General features: G+C 44.8%; 1 protein-coding gene across 3 annotated transcripts in view; it reads left to right on the top strand.

The window, feature by feature from the left end:
- Positions 1 to 20,260, top strand: part of tut4 (terminal uridylyl transferase 4) — a 32,391-nt gene that overhangs the window by 5,079 nt on the left and 7,052 nt on the right. For all 3 annotated transcript variants that reach the window (XM_063014872.1, XM_063014871.1, XM_063014870.1), the window contains exons 4-26: positions 21 to 137; positions 1,234 to 1,411; positions 1,501 to 1,589; positions 1,673 to 1,724; positions 3,297 to 3,366; positions 3,449 to 3,575; positions 3,929 to 4,048; positions 4,194 to 4,379; positions 4,648 to 4,822; positions 8,768 to 9,258; positions 9,715 to 9,865; positions 10,010 to 10,096; positions 11,620 to 11,723; positions 12,046 to 12,103; positions 12,185 to 12,288; positions 12,890 to 12,979; positions 13,113 to 13,226; positions 15,080 to 15,157; positions 15,654 to 15,831; positions 16,046 to 16,093; positions 17,007 to 17,089; positions 18,968 to 19,083; positions 19,182 to 19,336. In XM_063014872.1, coding sequence (XP_062870942.1) covers positions 21 to 137; positions 1,234 to 1,411; positions 1,501 to 1,589; positions 1,673 to 1,724; positions 3,297 to 3,366; positions 3,449 to 3,575; positions 3,929 to 4,048; positions 4,194 to 4,379; positions 4,648 to 4,822; positions 8,768 to 9,258; positions 9,715 to 9,865; positions 10,010 to 10,096; positions 11,620 to 11,723; positions 12,046 to 12,103; positions 12,185 to 12,288; positions 12,890 to 12,979; positions 13,113 to 13,226; positions 15,080 to 15,157; positions 15,654 to 15,831; positions 16,046 to 16,093; positions 17,007 to 17,089; positions 18,968 to 19,083; positions 19,182 to 19,336 — 2,971 coding nt within the window. The remainder of the gene's footprint in view (positions 1 to 20; positions 138 to 1,233; positions 1,412 to 1,500; positions 1,590 to 1,672; positions 1,725 to 3,296; positions 3,367 to 3,448; positions 3,576 to 3,928; positions 4,049 to 4,193; positions 4,380 to 4,647; positions 4,823 to 8,767; positions 9,259 to 9,714; positions 9,866 to 10,009; positions 10,097 to 11,619; positions 11,724 to 12,045; positions 12,104 to 12,184; positions 12,289 to 12,889; positions 12,980 to 13,112; positions 13,227 to 15,079; positions 15,158 to 15,653; positions 15,832 to 16,045; positions 16,094 to 17,006; positions 17,090 to 18,967; positions 19,084 to 19,181; positions 19,337 to 20,260) is intronic.

The following is a 20,260-nucleotide window of genomic DNA, read 5'->3' as shown; positions in this document are numbered from 1 at the left end:
CCGTGTGTGATTTTTTGCAGCAGTCACCCGACTACCCGAACTACCAGTACATATGCAAACTGTGCTCGGTTCACGTGGACAACATCCAAGGCGCTCACAAACACATCAAGGAGAAGCGGCACAAGAAGAACATCATGGTAAGGTTCTCACACACACACACACACACACACACACACACTTGTCTCACTGGTTACAGACACATTCACATGTTTAGCATTTAGCAGATACTTTGATCCAAAGTTACTTATAGTACTGTGACGGTATACTGTCTAAGCAATTCAGGGTTAAGGGCCTTGTTCAAGGGCCCAAGTGGTGGGGCTTGAACCAGCGACCTTTGATTACTAATTCAGTACCTTAACCACTAGGCTAAAAAGACCCTTCCTTACAGTGATGTAGGGTGCAGGAAATTGGGTCAGTGGTTACACAAACATTGACGGCTGGAAGCTTGGTCTCATTGGCTACACTGGCATTGAATGCAGGAACACAGGCGTGTGGGTAACCTGCCTCGCAGCCATAAAAATAAAGATGAAAATATAAAATGGACCAAAATATAAAGACATAATACACATAGTACCTATTGTTGCCATTAAATGACACAAATGTGTTAGGATAGGGGGATAGGAAGGATAGGAAGTTTGGTCTCATTGGCAATGATAGATTCTTTATTGATCCTTTGCAGGAAACGTCTTTGTTATAGCAGCTCAGACAACAGACAACAACAACTTCTTGTATACATACAACATTAACTTACAGTGTAAAACAAGCAATAAGAATAAAAATGTACAGTATGGTACTATATACATGTAAACTTTTATGGTGTATGCATAGCATACAAAATTAGTATTTATTGAGGTACGTAACCATTGGTTTAGTGGTGCATGCATAGCATACGGAAGTAGGCATTTCTTATAAATGAATGGTGTAGGGTGCAAAAGGGTGGGTCTGTGAGTACTGTAACATTGAGCGCATAAAGCTTGGTCTCATTGGCTACACCGGCATTGGATGGAGGACCACGTGTGTGTGGTTACAGTGACACCGAGGACAGGAAGTTTGGTCTCATTGGTTACAGTTGCAGAGACGGCTGTCCAGAGGATGATTTGGATGTGGCACTTGGTTATAGAAGCAGCAGGGCAGGTCATTTAGAAATTGGGGTATTGAATCTATGTGTGCATGCATTCTGCCCGCTTTTGTTCAACGGCGCTGATGTTCTTTTGTATCTCTTTGCGTACGCAGGAAAAACAAGAAGAGAACGAGCTGCGATCATTACCGGCCCCCTCTCAGGCACAGCTGAGGGCGCTAGACTCTGCTGTGATGGAGGTGGTTCAGCAGCACGGCATCTCGGAGCAGGAGTTCCAAGAGAGACGAGCAGTACTGAAGAACATGGAGAAGATCATACAGAAACGTCTGGCCAGTATGTTCTCACACACACACACACACACACACACCTTCATCTCCGTGTTAGATGTGCATCATGTTCATGTCGGAATCTCTGTCTCTCAGCGTGCTCCCTCCGTCTCTACGGTTCCTGTCTCACTCGATTTGCCTTCAAGACCAGTGACGTCAACATCGACGTGCTCTATCCCGCCTCTGTGAGTTTACAAAAACGCCACACGCTGCTGACCGTGTCCGAACGGGGTGCGTTTTGACCTTTTGCTGTTTCTTTCGCTTCTAGATGACCCAGCCTGACGTGCTCATCCAAGTGCTGGACATCCTGAAGAAGAGCGGTGAGTATCGCACCCAGTTCACACCGGTTACGATGTTTTTGGCATCTGCAAACTAACATGTGCGATCCTGGCTTATCTTTACGACGTTAGAGCAAAAGTATTCGGACACCCCTTCTAATTATTCAGTCCAAAGGTTTTTAGCCACATATTGCTAAAGATGTGTGGAATAAATTATATGCTTCCATGTTTGAAAGCGGTAGAGGGCTAGTGTATTTTACTGCTGCACCATTCAAGGTTCAAATCTCAGCGGTTTTTTTGGGGGGGGGGCTGAACAGCGTAGTCATTGGGAGGTGCACTTGTCGGTGCACTCTCGGCACCGGTCCCAAGCCTGGATACACATTGGTGAGTTGTGTCAGGTAGGGCCTGAGTAATGATCTGCTGTGGGAGCAGGCGAAAGCTTTCTGGCCCGTGTTTCGGTTCCAGTATAGCTCACGTATAACAAATCAAGATCCATTAAGAATTTGGTTCAGACCTCAACCCTACAGTGCACTTCTTGGGATGAATTGGAACATGACGTCCAAAACCGGTGCCTGATCCTTTGGCTTGGGCCAAACTGGATCATTACAGCTAACACTAGGCAAGTCGTAGCTTAGTGGTTAAGGTACCGGACTAGGTTGCTGCTGTTGGGCCCTTAACCCTCAATTACTCAGACTGTATACTGTCACTGTACTGTAAGTCGCTTTGGATAAAAGGCTGAAAGTGTAAATGTAACACGCATCAGAACCTTCTGATCTTATGTAATCAAATCAGATCATCACTTAATGAGCAGGTTTAGAAGGTGTATTTGAGATGTGAAGTCACCAAACCAGACCTTCAGACCTGCATATTTCTACCACTTTTAGCACTAGGTGTGTCGTACACATGATCACATACCATCACAAATAAAACACCTCATGAGTGTTTCAGTTAGATACAGATTAAGTCAGATTAAGCGCTGTCGCCTCACAGCAAGACGGTCCTGGGTTCGATTCCCGCGTGGAGCGATCTGGGTCCCGTCTGTGTGGAGTCGTCATGTTCTCCCTGTGTCCGAGTGGGTTTCTTCGTGAGCTCCGGTTTCCTCCCACAGTACAAAGACGTGCACCGTGAAGTGAAGTGAACTGGAGATACAAAATAGTCCGTGACTGTTTGACATTAAACTTGAACTGATGAATCTTGTGTAAGCAGTAACTACCTGTCCTGTCATGAATGTAACCGAAATCCTAATATAATAATACCTGTGACCCCAGTCATAGCTACGCATGTCTATATAGACACCAGCGGTGGTAAGCTAGTGTAATAGAGCACTAAATACTAAATCCCAACAACACTGCTGCACCTGATACCCACATGTCAAAATTACACACTTGTTGTCTTGTTGCAATTTGGAAAATAATCCACTATCCAAATAATTCCTGTGTGGGTCCCTTGTAGGTGTACAGAGCAACAGATGGATACAATAACGATAGTCAGTAATTGTATACCCACAACATTCATCTTTATGGCTGGAGTAGCTTATAAAATACTGAGTGTAAACACCAGATTGGTGTTTGTAATAAAGTGCTTGTTCAATGTCGCCCGGTTTTATCCTTCCAGCTGAATTCACAGAGGTGGAGTCGGACTTCCACGCCAAAGTTCCCGTCATCTTCTGCCGTGACGTTTCCAGGTCAGTTCCTGCTCTCCTCTATGTGCCGTACACACGGAGAGCTTCTCTAAATGCATCATATCGTATCTCTGTCTGTTTGCAGTGGCTCACTGTGTAAAGTCAGCGCAGGAAATGATGTCGCATGCCTCACCACCAATCACCTGGCAGCGCTGGCCCAGCTCGAACCCCGGCTGGTCCCTCTGGTGCTGGCGTTCCGTTACTGGGCCAAGGTACGCAAACAACATGCAACCAATGAACATCTGTCGAGCTGCGTGCTGCATCCAGCTCCAGGGTCCTGGGTTCAGTTCTCACATCTGGTTGTGTTATTAGTACATTCCTGTGTGGGCTTCATCTGGGGACTCTTGGCTTCTCCAACCTCCTGAAAACATGTCTGGATATGGACTAGGTAGATCGATTGGTGCGCTTCTTTGTCCAGTCTATCTATCTAGTGGCATGTTTTTGGGAGGTAAGAAGAACTGGAATACCCTTGAGGGAAGGGAAGGGTGGGGGGGTCAATGAATGAACCCAGGTCCCCAGGAGCCGTGCTGTTCGGCTTTAAATAAACGCATCTGTCTGTGTTTAGCTGTGCCACGTGGATTGCCAGGCCGAGGGTGGCATCCCCTCCTACTCTTTCTCTCTGATGGTCATCTTCTTCCTGCAGCAGAGGAGACGGCCTATTCTGCCCGTGTATCTCGGCCACTGGGTACGTACAACTAAACGCACAGAAAATGCGCCAACAACGGAAACGGAGAGGGCCACAGAGCGACCCCTGAGGAACACCACACTGCAGTGGATTGGCCAGCGTGACCTGATTCACATTTCCGATCGTTTTTTCCCTTTTTATTTAGATTGAAGGCTTCGATGCGAAGCGAGCGGATGAGTATCACCTGACCGAGGTCCAGGCTGGACGCTACGTTGGGTGGGAACACCGTCCAGGCAGCGCTAACGAAGGCCGAGGGGAGAACAGGGCCAAGAACGACCCTAAAAAGATGGATAAAGCTGCTGAAAGGAAAAACGAGAACCTGAAGGGCAAGGTGAGGAACGCTATTTTGGAACTGAATAGAAGCAGCACATAGTGTGTTTGTGTGTGTGTGTGTTATATATACACACACACACACACATTCACACATACCTGGACCACCACCTTAAGGTCTGTAAAAGAAATAGATCCGCTAATCTGACATCAGGATCAATAATCTAAAGATGCTGCTTGGCTTACCTGTTAATACTGTACAAGCTGTTGTTTCTAGTTCATTGGAACACTGTAGGATCTCTCCGACCAGACCTTGTGTTCGTCCATAGGCGTGTCTGGTCCTGGAGAAGACGGACAGCGCGTGTTTGGGCCAGCTGTGGTTGGAGCTGCTGCGTTTCTACACACTGGAGTTTGCTCTGGAGGATTTCATCATCAGCATCCGGCTGAAGGAGCTGCTGCCCAGAGACGTCAAGAACTGGCCACGTCGGCGGCTCGCAGTAGAGGGTGAGGCACACGCACCACCGACGGGCTTGCGTAGCTCCTAAACGAATAACTAAGAAGCTTGTAGCCACCTTATGCCAAGTTCACACTACACGACTGGATCTCTTGTAATCGGGAGTCTTTCAAGTCAGCGTGTATTTCACACACGGGGGGGGTTTCACACCACACCGGGCGAGCTTCTCTGCTCTCCCAAACTACGTTCCGTCACGAAAACACGCGCGAGAAGTGACGAGGTGTTTAACGATACCACGTCCAAAAATTCAAAGATTGTGCGCCGATGTGCAGCATAAAATCAAGAAGAAAAAATAAATGAATCGGAGTGGATTTGGCAACGTGAACAGCTTGGATTGTTCTGTAGTGAGTCGGAGGTTAATAAATATCGTTTGCAGTGCAGCGTGGGTGTTTTGTAGAGAACGATAAGCTCAGAAATACTGTAAAACTCGTGTGTGTGCCGATGTATTCCGATATAAACTATATTACGCCCCTGTCCCACCTGTTTACACTCCTCCCCTGCGTTTCCCCTCACACCGTATCTTGCGTTCTCATTGGCTGTTCGACACGGCACTCGTTGCCAGTCGGGCAACTCGGGCACAGCGATTGTGTGGGCAAATCTAGCGCCGACCAGTCGGGGCAAAAATCGCGTAGTGTGAACCTAGAAGCTTGTAGGCACCTCAGCCGCTCAGTGAGTTTCAGCCTAATGTGGTGAATGAAGCCACAGTACACAGCACCTTAATAGCCGAAAGACAAAAATTCTCGCCCGCCCTCTTTCCTGCATCCACAGAACCGGTTGTTAGTCGAGTTTTTATCTTGGGCATTTCGTCTAACCGATAGCTGGTGTAACCGAGCATCTTTAGAGTTTGCTGAGTTTATAAACTGTACACAAACAAACCATCAGGAGCAGAAAACTTTACTGGTTTGTTCTTTTGAGGCGCAGTTCAGAGATGATCACGTGTGTGGAGAAGCACACTTTTTTATTGATGATGGAATCCAGAAAGGGACAGAATGCACTCGATACGTAAACACGTGCATCAAAAGTCGGCACCCTGCAGCACGCAAAAGTCTGTTACACTAACGTAATTACTGTATGATTGCTTGTACCGCCTTATATTTCATACGCTACGTTAGTGCTGGACAATAATTCGATATCGATATATATCGCGATAGAAAATGTTTCAATAACGGTGAATATATTAGCGGCTAAATGAGTTCAACAGCTGTGAGTGAACGAGCATCCACAGTCAATCTGCGACCAGCCGTTCGAGGGGAAAAAAAGTCTCTGTGACTCTGAAAGTCTCCGGTGCACCAACAGACACACATTAGGCCAATATCTAATCATATCTATATATCTAAACCAATCAGAGATAGTGAAGGGCGGGACCAGCGGCATCACCGGCGGGCGTTACACAGAGAAATATCCTGGCGGAGCGTGTAGGATATGTGTGAGCATCTGTGCTGCTGTTACAGATGTTCGTTTTAATGTAAAAACATCAATCAAACATCGGTGATTAGAAGACGTGACGTGTTCGTCTCAGTTGTTGTTTTCTTTAGTTTATTGACGTGAGAAGAGTTTTGCGCTTCGCGTTCACCGCGACTCTCGACGTAAATAAGCGATTTGCTCAGCGCTCGACTCGAGAGATAAAACATCGTTAAAGTTCCATGATACGAGCCGCTCAGGTGGCGCACGGTAAAAAGAAACGCGCTGCAACCAGGGCTGGATTCTGAGAACGTGGTATCGAATCCAGCCTTGCTTTACCGGTTCGAAGCCGAGTGGCTATATGAGCAACGATTGGCCGGTCGCTCATATGGGGGGTGGGACAAAGAACCGGATGTGGGTCTCTCTCTGTCAGAATGCGATCGCGTTCTCTGCCGGCTGATTGGAGGCGCTTGCACGGGGATGGGAGAGGGTGCCCTTAGGGTGTGTCTCTCCGCATGCGACGCTAGGTGGCGCCAAACTCGTCGATGTGTGGGTGGCAAAGATGCATCCGGCTGCTGCTCATGTTTCGGAGGGGATACGGGTTAGCTTCAATCACCTCCGTCAGGGCAGGGTTCGGCATAGACAGAGAGGAAGCACGATGCTAATTGAACAATTGGATGCGCTAAAAGGGGAGAAAAAGGGGTAAAAAAAAAAAAAAAGTTCCATGATACAAACAAACATCTGTGTGAAATAACCATCAAACCCAGTCTAACAGCTCCACATGTATCTGTGTTTAGCTGGATTTACTTCACGTGTGCTGTTTATATTTCATGTTAAACTTTGTTCTGTCCGGGTCACTTTTACCACCTCATATCACACAGTTCATCTTTTTTTAAGGCACTTTAAAAATATCAGCGACAAACTGACTCAAAATGTAATAATGTCATGTGATGTAGCCTATGTCAATAATATGCGTCTCGTTACTGCATTAATTATATGTAATATTCTTATCATTAAATGAGATGTTCAGTGTGAAGCCCTTAAAACACTTGCACTTTTAATTTAGATTTTCTTTTTATTTTATTCATCTTGAGTTAAAATTTTAGCTCAGTGAAGCACTTTAAACACCAACACTTTTTCAGTAAGTTACCTTTCGTGTAGAATTGTGCTTCAAATAAAGAACTTTGACCAGATTGTTAGTTAATCAATATCAATCAGTCAATAAAAAAAAAAGTGAACCTGATTTGGGTGCACCTAACTTTTGTGCTGGTGCACCAAAGAAAAACAGTTAGAGTTAGGCACACCAGTGCAACCAGTGCAAAAAGTTAGTCTAGAGCCCTGAGTGTTGCCAGATTGGGCGGTTTTCCTCTAAATTGGGCGGGGTTTTTTTTTCCCACTTCCATTTAAAAGAAAATATTCAGTTTTAAGAAGCTCCAGCATTGTGGAAGTCTGTTAAAAGTAAAGTCAATGCTGATTTGGCTTAATAGTGTTGGTCAGTCTGTATTATATTGTAAGAAAATTAAAATTAGTTTTCCATGCATTCACGCTAGCATGTTCTGGGATTCAAATGAGTCTCATCAGTACACACAAGTTTGCAATCAAATGATCAAGTATTGCAAAAGAATATCTTTGAAATTCTTCCTCGTAATGTTAAGGTTATAGGCTATATTTTAGTTTTTTACTTGTCAGGAGAAATGAGAAAAAATAAAAAGCTTATGATGTTAGGCTTGATGTAATTCTACATGGCACTCACTGCCTGTATAGGTAAATGAGTGAGTGACCAAAACACTACTAGATCTACAGCAACTTGCCACATAAAAGAATAAGGTATCAGACAGTTTCTGTGCCACCCCCTGTGTGAGCAGTGGTCTCAGACTGGCCACCACTATGAAAACTGTCTGGCTCCGCCACTGTCCACAGCTGAAAAAGAAGCAGACGAAATAGCTGATAAGAGATGAAGGACTAATTCAGTGGTTTATTTAGCTTGTATTTCTTGCCAGAAACCAGAAAGAGGTTTGCAGGTACAGCCATCCAATTTTGGTGGCAGTTTTTCTGACATTTGTATTATTCATATCGATATCGGAATTATATCGTATCGACCGAAATTAGGAGTTACTGTATATCGTGATATAAATTTTAGCCATATCGTCCAGCCCTACGCTACGTGAATAAAACACGTTAAATCGCTAAACACAAACCTTACATTTTGAATCTCGCAGCAGATCGCATATTACACGGCAAACGGCTCATTTCGCGGCCCGTGTCGCGATTTTCATGGCTGTGAATTAGGCAGTAATTAGGTAATATGCAAGTCCACCACTGTGGAGACTCCGGTGCATATCTGACCGAGCCTGGTGTCAGGTCGTGGTGGAAGAAGACATAGCACACAGCCAGTTGTCTTGATTATGAGTGGCGTGCGTGCACCAGAGGTTGCAAGTGCTATGGAGGAGTGGATACATAATCAGGTGCAATGCAATGTGAGTAACGTCTCTCCATTATATTTCAACGTATTTATTTTTCTCTCTTCTCTTCAGACCCGTTCACACTGAAGAGAAACGTGGCGCGCAGTCTGAACAGCCAGATGGTGTTCGAGTACATACAGGAGCGTTTTCGCACCGCGTACCGCTACTTCGCCTGCCCCCAGAGCGTGAACCGGCGCCCCGCCGACCGAGACGCCCCACGTCCGCGAAGGAGACGGGCGGCCAGAACCAGCGGCGGCGAAACCCGCGAAGGAGAGGAAAACAGCACCGACGAAGAGGAGGACGAGGACGAACCGGACGAGGATCTAGAGGTCGGAGACGAAGAATGTCTAGGAAGAGGATTAGCCAGGCTGCTCGTCGAGGAAGATGACGATAACGGAGCCCGTCGCTCTTCATCTCTTTCCCTGTCTCCTCAAAACGGCCTGTTGCTGGACAGCGAGGACGATGAGAGGGACGACGGGGGGCGGAAAGGTCCGAAACGGGACAGCATCGCGCCGGAGGATCTGCACTATATATTTGACAGGATGATCTTCACTGGAGGAAAGGTCATAAGATGCTTTTCTTACTACTCTATATGCCCAAAAGTATATGGTCACCCTAGCATGAGCGCAGGCATTATTATGAACCCTGCTTATTATGAACTCTCCATTTTTTAACAAGGCTTTAACATTTTTTAACAAGGCCTGGAAGATAGGGCTTGGCTCACACTCGAAGTTCTGATTCATCCCAAATGTGTTCGGTGGATTTGAGGCCAAAGCTTTGAGCAAATCATGCTGGAATGGGAACGGTGTTCTATATAATTGATATTATATACCTGTGAATGATGGGCTTGATTAGGAATTAGAAGGGGTGTCCACATGTTTTTGGCCATGCCGTGTGCCAGCATGTTCATGTGAAGCACTGACGGCCAATGACGAGTAATGAGTTCGAGCCTTTTATGTCAGTAAACGAACAAAAGCATGAGGCATACTGAGTGTGTGTGTGTGTGTGATTTAATCCAGCCCCCGACGGTGGTCTGCAGCATCTGTAAGCGGGACGGCCACCTGAAGGACGACTGTCCCGAAGACTTTAAGAAGATGGAACTGAAAGCACTGCCTCCCATGACTGACCGCTTCAGAGAAATCCTCGACAGCCTGTGCAAACTCTGCTATGGTGAGAGCCAACAGTGTTCGAATCCTCCAGTCTTTTAATTAATAGCCCAGAGCCGAGCAACCGAGCAACCACCGTCCTGATGAGCGTTCCGTTTGTTTTACTTATGATCTCCTTTGTTGTTTTTTGTTTTCTGTGTGTGTGTAGATAACTTATCTCCGTCGCTGATGGAGCAACAGAAGAGGGAACAGATCTTAGCTGGTCTGGAACGCTTCATCAGGAAGGAGTATAACGGTAATCACACTGATTTTGATTGACCTCACCTACACATTGTTCTAGGTGCCCCACCTTTAACATGATAACATGATTTTGTGCTCCGTTGAGGGTTTATTCACATGCAGTTTGGTTTAAAACGTATTTTAGTTTATACAAGAACGATCTCCAGCGTCGTCTATTGGAGTCCTTCCCGGTGGAGCGGTCCGGGTCCTTTCTGTGTGAAGTTTGCACGTTCTCCCCGTGTCTGTGTGGGTTTCCTCCCACAGTCCAAAGACGTGCAAGTGAGGTGAACTGGAGGCACAAAGTTGTCCATGACTGTGTTTGACATTGAACTTGAACTGATGAATCTTGTCACCGGTAACTACCGTTCCTGTCATGAATGTAATTAAAGTGTGTAAAACATGACGTTAAAATCTTAATAAATATATAATCAAAGAAAGGTTTTAATCTTTTAGAAGAGCTACCAAGCAACAACAAGCAATTCTTGCATCATAAAATGTTAGATTGCTCTCTATATGTAAACCTGGTTTCGACCATTTCGCAGATTTTTCCCCCCACAATGCCGTGGTTCTAATTTAGAGGGGAATGAAACAGTTCAGGTTTTTGTGGAACATGAGAATTGGTTTCTTTCGGTCGTGTCTTAGCTTTGATTCTAACTAAATCCAATGTGAAAAAAAAACAAAAAAAACGATTAGTCTTGTTGGCGGCACTTTGAAAAGGTCACATTTACATACATTTACATTTTCGGCATTTAGCTGACACTCTTATCCAAAACGACTTACATTGTTCTAGCTAGGGATGCATCAATCCCATTTTTTTCCCAACCAAGTACAAGTAATTTTTTTTTGTACTTGCCGATACCAATACCTATTGGATCAGATATCTGACATGCTAGAAAACTCGATCCGGTCGCCGAGCGCTCGGCGAGCCGGTCGGATCGAGTTGTTGGATAGTTCACGCTTAGCGATCGAGAGCCGGGTTTCGATCGCCGAGAGAACGCCGAGTCGCTCCCGAGCCGGCAGATCTAGCGCCGACCGGCCGCCGAGCGAAAATCGGGGCAAGAATCGTGTCGTGTGAACCGGGCATAACGCAGCGACGTGCACTAGGCACACGGTATCGGATGTTTAGTATCGGCGCCTCGTTTGCGAGTACGAGCAAATACCCGACACCAGTATCGGTACTCGTGCATCTCTAGTTCTGACTGAACACTATTTTGAGCGATTGAGGGTTAAGGGCCTTGCTCAGGAGCCCAACAGTGGCAACTTGGCAGTGGTAGGGCTTGAACCAGCAACCTTTTTGATTACTAGTCCAGTACCTTAACCACTGAGATATCACTGCCTGCAAACCGGGTCAGCTTGAGTTCAGCGGCGAGCTGTAAAAACCGCACATGTGCACACAATCGCCCACGATATTCTGAGCTTGGTTAGGACTCCTCAATCCATCTAGAGGTTTATTATGCTGTCCAAAAGCTCCTAATCTTCTTCCTCACCACCACTGCAGGCTAGTGTTCCTCGAGTAAGTAAGTTTTCTTTGTGTGACAGATAAAGCCCAGTTGTGTCTGTTTGGCTCCTCCAAGAATGGCTTTGGGTTCCATGACAGTGACCTGGACATCTGTATGACGCTGGAGGGTCACGACACAGCAGAGGTAAAGATTTCCCTTCTACGACCCTTTTATCACTCGCCCTACCCCTATGTCGTCCTTCTAGGGTTGTTGTCGTTGTTGCTGTGATGCTCTGGTGCACCTCTAGAGCTCTGTCTACCTTTCTAGTCTCTTTCAGCCCTGTTCCTGCCACCCCTAAAGCTTTATTTCTCTCTCTGCACATCCGGATCTCTACTTACCCCTCTACTGCTCTTATTTTCCGTTCCCCCTAAAGATCTACTGGTCCTCCAGAGCACATCGTCCATCTGCTCCCTTTAAAAGTTATTCGTATGAGATGATTGAAGTATCTCTCTCTCTTTCTCATCAGAACCTAAACTGCAAGGAGATCATTGAGGCTTTAGCCAAGGTCCTGAGGAAACACCTGGGTAAGTTATCCTCCTCGGCATGCTATAGGGATTCTTGTACGTGTGTAATGAATACACTTTTAACTCCTGTTGAATATTCAGGTCTGAGGAACATCTTGCCTATAACGACCGCCAAAGTGCCTATCGTGAAGTTCGAACACAAGCAGAGCAGCCTGGAGGGAGACATCAGCCTGTACAACACGCTGGTGAGCAGCGTTCGGTTCCTCTGTTGCGCTTTATTGTGGTCCCACGTGCTGCACTGTGCCATAATTGGTCAGATTTTGTGCCATAGACAAAATTGCTCAGATTTTCTTTGCATGCACGGCATGACCTGCTCACAATCGGGTCGGTCTGGTGCTGCTGAGACTAAATTGATAAGATTTGATAAGAACAGAAGAGCCCCCTGTATGCAGCCTATGTCAAGCCATCATTACTATAAAACACATTTTCGTAGAATGTGTTAAATATTACAGAGAGAGAGAGAGAGAGAGACTGAAAACAACTGACTCTATAAGCAATATCTTTACCAGAAACAATGCAAACATGATCGTAAACTTTCTTAGAAATACAAAATTGAGGACTTTTTTGTAAATGCAATACAATAAATTACTGCCCCGAATAACCAGTCCTGCCTTGAAAATAACTCAACAGTAAACAAGGCGTTAACAAATAATGACGTCAAATAAACAAACAAACAAAATTGCTCTACGTTAATGTGGTATTCTAGAACTGTAGAGCCAGCATAGCCTTTGGATGTGTGTGTGTGTGTGTGTCTCAATGCTAACTTGCTGTTTTTGCGATCCTCAGGCGCAGCACAACACGCGCATGCTGGCCACCTACGCAACGCTGGACCCACGTGTGCAGTATTTGGGCTACACGATAAAAGTGTTCGCGAAGGTAACAGCTGGAAGGATTTATCACACACACACACACACACACACTTGTACATGCCTACTTGCTTTCTGAGTAAAAGTCATTTTGTATGTTTGATCGAGTATTTTGTGTGTGTGTGTGTGTGTGTGTGTTACAGCGCTGTGACATCGGTGACGCCTCCAGAGGAAGTCTTTCGTCCTATGCCTACATCCTAATGGTGCTGTACTTCCTCCAGCAGAGACAACCTCCCGTCATCCCCGTCCTGCAGGAGGTACACGCTCACCTACACCTGTCCGGTCGCACACCGAGTGCGTTTCCATCGTGAACGGAACCCGACGTCGGGGCTGAACACACACACACACACACACCAGACCCAGGCTGAGTCTGAAAACGGGTGCAAAAGGAAAGAACTAAACTAAACCCCCGTTTGAGGCGGCAAAGACACACTAGGTGTCCGAGTCCCGGCAATGATCGACAGATGGAGTCTGTGGCAGCCCCGGAGAAAGGGGGGAAAGACAGCCCAGAGTCAAACGGGACTTGTTTAAGGGTCCAAGTTTGTCGTGTAGCCTGCTGCAGAAGAGAAACGGAGGGGTTAGTGCGTGTTTTCCCTCCCGTACTGCTCTCCACACGTGCTTTTTTTGATCCTCCTCCCTCGGCGTTGCATCTGCGCTGCTTGTCCGCTGCCAGCCGCGTGTGATCGGCCGGCCCCGCCCCGTCCTCGGCCTCCACGTTCTGCCGTCCACAACACTGGTGCCGAAGTTGGTTTTGATCGGGGTTTCAGCACCTTGGCGAGCGCTTCGGATCACTGGCGTGGCTCGGCTGTCCTTAGATGTCGGTGGTCGCTGATAATCCGGTCATAAAGCCCTGACAGTAGGGGTGGGCGATATGGCCCTAAAATGATATCACGATATTTCAGGTTATTTTTGCGATAACGATATTTTTGGCGATATAACAAAACACTGAAAAATATTTTATTTATTTCGAGAAAACACTATTGCAAAAAAAATAACACTTTTCTTTATTTTTTCCTTCCAGTAAAAATAATGTAACATAATGTAATGGCGGAGTCAGACAATTTCCATAGGGGTGGCCAGACTGAGACCATTGCTCACACAGCGGTCGCACAGAAACTGATACCTTTTTTATGTGGTCACTCATTTATTTACCTATACAGGCAGTGAGTGCCATGTAGCATTACATCACGAAGACCTGCATACTAATAATACGCTTTTTTTCTCTATTTTCCCTGACGAGTAAAAAAAAAATAAAAAATATATATAGCAACCTTAACATTTATGAGGAAGAATTTCAAAGATATTCCTTTGCAATACTTGATCATTTGGCTGCCAACTTGTGTGTAATGATGAGACTCAATTGAACCCCAGAACATGCCAGTGTGAATGCATGGAAAAATAATTTTCTTTCAACAATATGATACAGACTGACCAACACTATTAAGCCAAATCAGCATTGAAAATTGACTTTACTTTTAATAACCTTCTTCAATGCTGGAGCTTCTTAAAACGGAATATTTTCTCTTAAATATAAGTGTTATTTAACTGCTATTAAATTGTTTGGCGGATAACCGCCCAACCTGGCAACACTAGAACGCGCAGAGCCCGGTGGGACTTTACTCGTAGCGCGCCACAATTACTACTAAGTACAGTAGTATTAGTACTAAGCAGTAGTAGTACTACATCTGTGTTGGTGGTTGACATTAATGTTGAGAGTATCCCTGCACTGTTTGGTGGAGGTGCGCTGATGTATTGCGTCCCTGTGTAAACCTGCGAGCAGAAATACTTCCGCAAAAAAGTCGCCGGCAAAGCTGTGGTTGGGATTTGGGTTGCCAAAGATTAATTTATGGTGGCTTTGGAGTTTTTCTCCTCCACCGCAGAGCCGCTTTCCGCCATACTCGTTACTGTACCCAAATGACCCACGTAACGAACGTACGCCATTTGCGTAGCTGTGTGACGTCATTACGCAAAGTACGCAGAATATCGCTTTTATTACGATATGGTACTTTTTGTATCGTTTTCAAAATTATACCGGTATTATCGTGAACGATACGATATAGCACACCCCTACCTGACAGTAACTGAACAAGTTCGATTGTTTGTTGTGCAGATCTACGATGGGAACAGCATGCCGCAGAAAATGGTGGACGGCTGGAACGCGTACTTCTTCGATGACCTTGATAAGCTGGTGAGTAGCGTTACATGTTATATGAGGTTACATCTCCGTTTCAGTGTTCTGGCTGATCTCATGGTGGGTGTTGTGGTCAAATGAGCTTTTACTAGTACTGTACTGAGTGCTGTACTGGTGTCGGTGGTCAAACCCAACCTTCAGTGTTCAACCTGGTGTTTCGAACCCTGAACAAACCTAAACAATAGAAGAGCAAACATCAAGGGCGCCTGTTCGGTGTAGTAACTGTGTCGACGTTACAGTTGCAAGAGTTTGTATTGTATTTTTCGTCCTGTGGGTGGCGCAGTAGTCCGATTCGCCTACCCGACAGGAATTACGAACGCCCTTGCAGAAAAACAGCGACTCCGCCCGTCTGAATGAGGCACTGGCACCAAGAACACGTAGCTAGTGCAACTCACGATGAGAATCCGCTTCGAGTGTCGGTGAGGGGATGTGCTAGTCCGTGGCTCTCATCGGCCAGTTGATTTGGTGTGTGTCTATATGTGTGTTTTTTTAGCGGCAGCGTTGGCCAGAGTTTGGGCAGAACAAGGAGACGGTGGGTGAGCTGTGGCTCGGCCTGCTGCGCTTCTACACAGAAGAGTTCGACTTTAAAGAGCACGTCATCTCCATCCGCCAACGCAAACGCCTCACCACCTTCGAAAAGCAGTGGACCTCCAAGTGCATCGCCATCGAAGGTACAGCTCGCTGTCAGCTTGCATACATTATACACACACACACACACACACACACACACACACACACACACACACACACACACACACACACAACTCTGCCTCCAGAGGTCTGATCTCACTTGCTCAGTTTTGTATCTGATCATTCTGCTGATTCTTTGACAGTAGAACGTCGATCGCTGCCTGATTAACAGTTTTGTGTCTCTTATTTGAACAGATCCTTTCGACTTGAACCACAACCTTGGAGCTGGAGTCTCTCGTAAAAGTAAGAAATTCCACAAACCAGTGAGTTTGTAGTACTGTAGTTTAAAACTACAGTAAAGGACGATCCTGCTTTAAATAAATTAATACACTGTTTAAAAGGAGTTAAAAAAAGTTACTTTCTTATAAACAAGACATTAAAGTGAAGCTGCTTTTACCTGCACAAGAAATGTATTCTTGGATATAGTTTAGTCCTATACTAAGCTATAGTTTAATCCATTATTGAGGTTTAGTTCTATACTAAAGTCTAGGTCTGTCCTATACTAAGGTCTAGTTTATTTCTATGCTAATGTCTAGTTTAGCCATGTACTAAGGTCTAGTTTAGTTCTATATTAAGGTCAAGTTTAGTCCTGTGCTAAGGTCTAGTTTAGTTCTATATTAAGGTCAAGTTTAGTCCTGTGCTAAGGTCTAGTTTAGTTCTATATTAAGGTCAAGTTTAGTCCTGTGCTAAGGTCTAGTTTAGTTCTATATTAAGGTCAAGTTTAGTCCTGTGCTAAGGTCTAGTTTAGTTCTATATTAAGGTCAAGTTTAGTCCTGTGCTAAGGTCTAGTTTAGTTCTATATTAAGGTCTAGTTTAGTCCTGTGCTAAGGTCTAGTTTAGTTCTATATTAAGGTCAAGTTTAGTCCTGTGCTAAGGTAGTTTAGACTCGTTCTAACATTTAGTATAGTTCTGTACTAGTCTAGTTTAGCTCTATATTAAGCTCTAGTTTATTGTGCTAAAGTCTAGTATAGTCCTGTTTTAATTCTATACTAAGGTCTAGGATAGTCCCATACCAAGAAATGTTTGGTGACTGAATTGATTGTGATATCAAGTCTCTCTCTCTCTCTCTCTCTCTCTCTCTCTCTCTCTCTCTCTCTCTCTCCCTCCCTCCCTCTCTCTCTCCCTCTCTCTCTCTCTCTCTCTCTCTCTCTCTCAGTGACGAATTTCATCATGAAAGCTTTTATCAATGGCAGGAAGTTGTTTGGAACTCCGTTTTATCCCCAGTCTGGCATGGAAGCAGTGAGTCTCAAATCTGTCACGTCTTTTACACACACACACACACACACACACACACACACACACACACACACACACACACACACACACACACACACTACTGCTGTAAGACTGAATGTGATTTTTATATACAGGTCCTTCTCAAAAAATTAGCATATTGTGATAAAGTTCATTATTTTCCATAATGTAATGATAAAAATTAAACTTTCATATATTTTAGATTCATTGCACACCAACTGAAATATTTCAGGTCTTTTATTGTTTTAATACTGATGATTTTGGCATACAGCTCATGAAAACCCAAAATTCCTATCTCAAAAAATTAGCATATCATGAAAAGGTTCTCTAAACGAGCTATTAACCTAATCATCTGAATCAACGAATTAACTCTAAACACCTGCAAAAGATTCCTGAGGCTTTTAAAAACTCCCAGCCTGGTTCATTACTCAAAACTGCAATCATGGGTAAGACTGCCGACCTGACTGCTGTCCAGAAGGCCATCATTGACACCCTCAAGCAAGAGGGTAAGACACAGAAAGAAATTTCTGAACGAATAGGCTGTTCCCAGAGTGCTGTATCAAGGCACCTCAGTGGGAAGTCTGTGGGAAGGAAAAAGTGTGGCAGAAAACGCTGCACAACGAGAAGAGGTGACCGGACCCTGAGGAAGATTGTGGAGAAGGGCCGATTCCAGACCTTGGGGGACCTGCGGAAGCAGTGGACTGAGTCTGGAGTAGAAACATCCAGAGCCACCGTGCACAGGCGTGTGCAGGAAATGGGCTACAGGTGCCGCATTCCCCAGGTCAAGCCACTTTTGAACCAGAAACAGCGGCAGAAGCGCCTGACCTGGGCTACAGAGAAGCAGCACTGGACTGTTGCTCAGTGGTCCAAAGTACTGTTTTCGGATGAAAGCAAATTTTGCATGTCATTCGGAAATCAAGGTGCCAGAGTCTGGAGGAAGACTAAGTACCCACAGTCAGTGATGGTCTGGGGTGCCATGTCAGCTGCTGGTGTTGGTCCACTGTGTTTTATCAAGGGCAGGGTCAATGCAGCTAGCTATCAGGAGATTTTGGAGCACTTCATGCTTCCATCTGCTGAAAAGCTTTATGGAGATGAAGATTTCATTTTTCAGCACGACCTGGCACCTGCTCACAGTGCCAAAACCACTGGTGAATGGTTTACTGACCATGGTATTACTGTGCTCAATTGGCCTGCCAACTCTCCTGACCTGAACCCCATAGAGAATCTGTGGGATATTGTGAAGAGAAAGTTGAGAGACACAAGACCCAACACTCTGGATGAGCTTAAGGCCGCTATCGAAGCATCCTGGGCCTCCATAACACCTCAGCAGTGCCACAGGCTGATTGCCTCCATGCCACGCCGCATTGAAGCAGTCATTTCTGCAAAAGGATTCCCGACCAAGTATTGAGTGCATAACTGAACATAATTATTTGAAGGTTGACTTTTTTTGTATTAAAAACACTTTTCTTTTATTGGTCGGATGAAATATGCTAATTTTTTGAGATAGGAATTTTGGGTTTTCATGAGCTGTATGCCAAAATCATCAGTATTAAAACAATAAAAGACCTGAAATATTTCAGTTGGTGTGCAATGAATCTAAAATATATGAAAGTTTAATTTTTATCATTACATTATGGAAAATAATGAACTTTATCACAATATGCTAATTTTTTGAGAAGGACCTGTATAAGAGCACATCGGGGAACCAGTTACACGTAATAGTAACATCAAAGTTGAAAAATCGACTCGTGGGTTCCTTTTGAAACGTCCTTTTGATTAAATAAACAGCTTCACATCCTGTCTCTGATAAAACCAATGAAATGTCCACTGCATCCGTGTCTCTTTCTCTGCCTTGTTGTTCAGGAGTACTTCTTCGACTCGAAGGTGCTGACCGATGGCGAGCTGGCTCCTAACGACCGCTGCTGTCGGATCTGTGGCAAAATCGGGCACTACATGAAGGACTGCCCAAAACGACGCAGGTGATATTCTAGCTTAACTTATTCTACCCTAACCCGTCACCCTCCCCTGTATGACCCTTTTCTGACCGATGGACTGTTGCTTTGCTGCCTGTGCACAGAATGAAGAAGAAGGAAAGCGATAAGGACGATGAGGCGCGTGAGGAGGACCGAGAGCAGAGAGAGAGGCGCTGTTTCCAGTGTGGACTTGTGGGGCACGTGAGGAGAGAATGTCCCGAATACAGACACCTACGCCAGAGAGCAGGACCAACACAGGGTACGCGGCAATTTTGGGGCAATGAACACACTATATGGTCAAAATTATTTGGATATCGGACCATGAGCTTGTTGGACATCCCATTCCAAAACCCCTGTATAACTGCTATGGTCTAGTTTAGTCCTGTGCAAAGGTCTAGTACAGGCCTGTACTAAGGTCTACTATAGTCTTGTGCTAAGGTCTAGTTTATTTTTATACGAATGTCTTTAGTTCTGTGCTAAGGTCTAGTACAGACATGTACTAAGGTCTACTATAGTCTTGTGCTAGGGTCTAGTTTATTTCTATACGAATGTCTAGTTTATTTCTATACGAATGTCTAGTTTAGTTCTGTGCTAAGGTCTAGTACAGACATGTACTAAGGTCTACTATAGTCTTGTGCTAGGGTCTAGTTTATTTTTATACGAATGTCTTGTTTAGTTCTGTGCTAAGGTCTAGTACAGACATGTACTAAGGTCTACTATAGTCTTGTGCTAGGGTCTAGTTTATTTCTATACGAATGTCTAGTTTATTTCTATACGAATGTCTAGTTTAGTTCTGTGCTAAGGTCTAGTACAGACATGTACTAAGGTCTACTATAGTCTTGTGCTAGGGTCTAGTTTATTTTTATACGAATGTCTAGTTTATTTCTATACGAATGTCTTGTTTAGTTCTGTGCTAAGGTCTAGTACAGACATGTACTAAGGTCTACTATAGTCTTGTGCTAGGGTCTAGTTTATTTTTATACGAATGTCTTGTTTAGTTCTGTGCTAAGGTCTAGTACAGACATGTACTAAGGTCTACTATAGTCTTGTGCTAGGGTCTAGTTTATTTCTATACGAATGTCTAGTTTAGTTCTGTGATAAGGTATAGATTAGTTCTATACTAAGGTCTAGTTTAGTCCTGTACTAAAGTCTAGTTTAGTTTTATACTTGGGTCTAGTTTAGT

Source organism: Trichomycterus rosablanca, chromosome 19, assembly GCF_030014385.1.
Source record: "Trichomycterus rosablanca isolate fTriRos1 chromosome 19, fTriRos1.hap1, whole genome shotgun sequence".
Taxonomy (NCBI): Eukaryota; Metazoa; Chordata; class Actinopteri; order Siluriformes; family Trichomycteridae; genus Trichomycterus; species Trichomycterus rosablanca.
The sequence above is the reverse complement of the archived record's forward strand: the minus strand, read 5'-3'. Positions and strand labels throughout refer to the sequence as shown.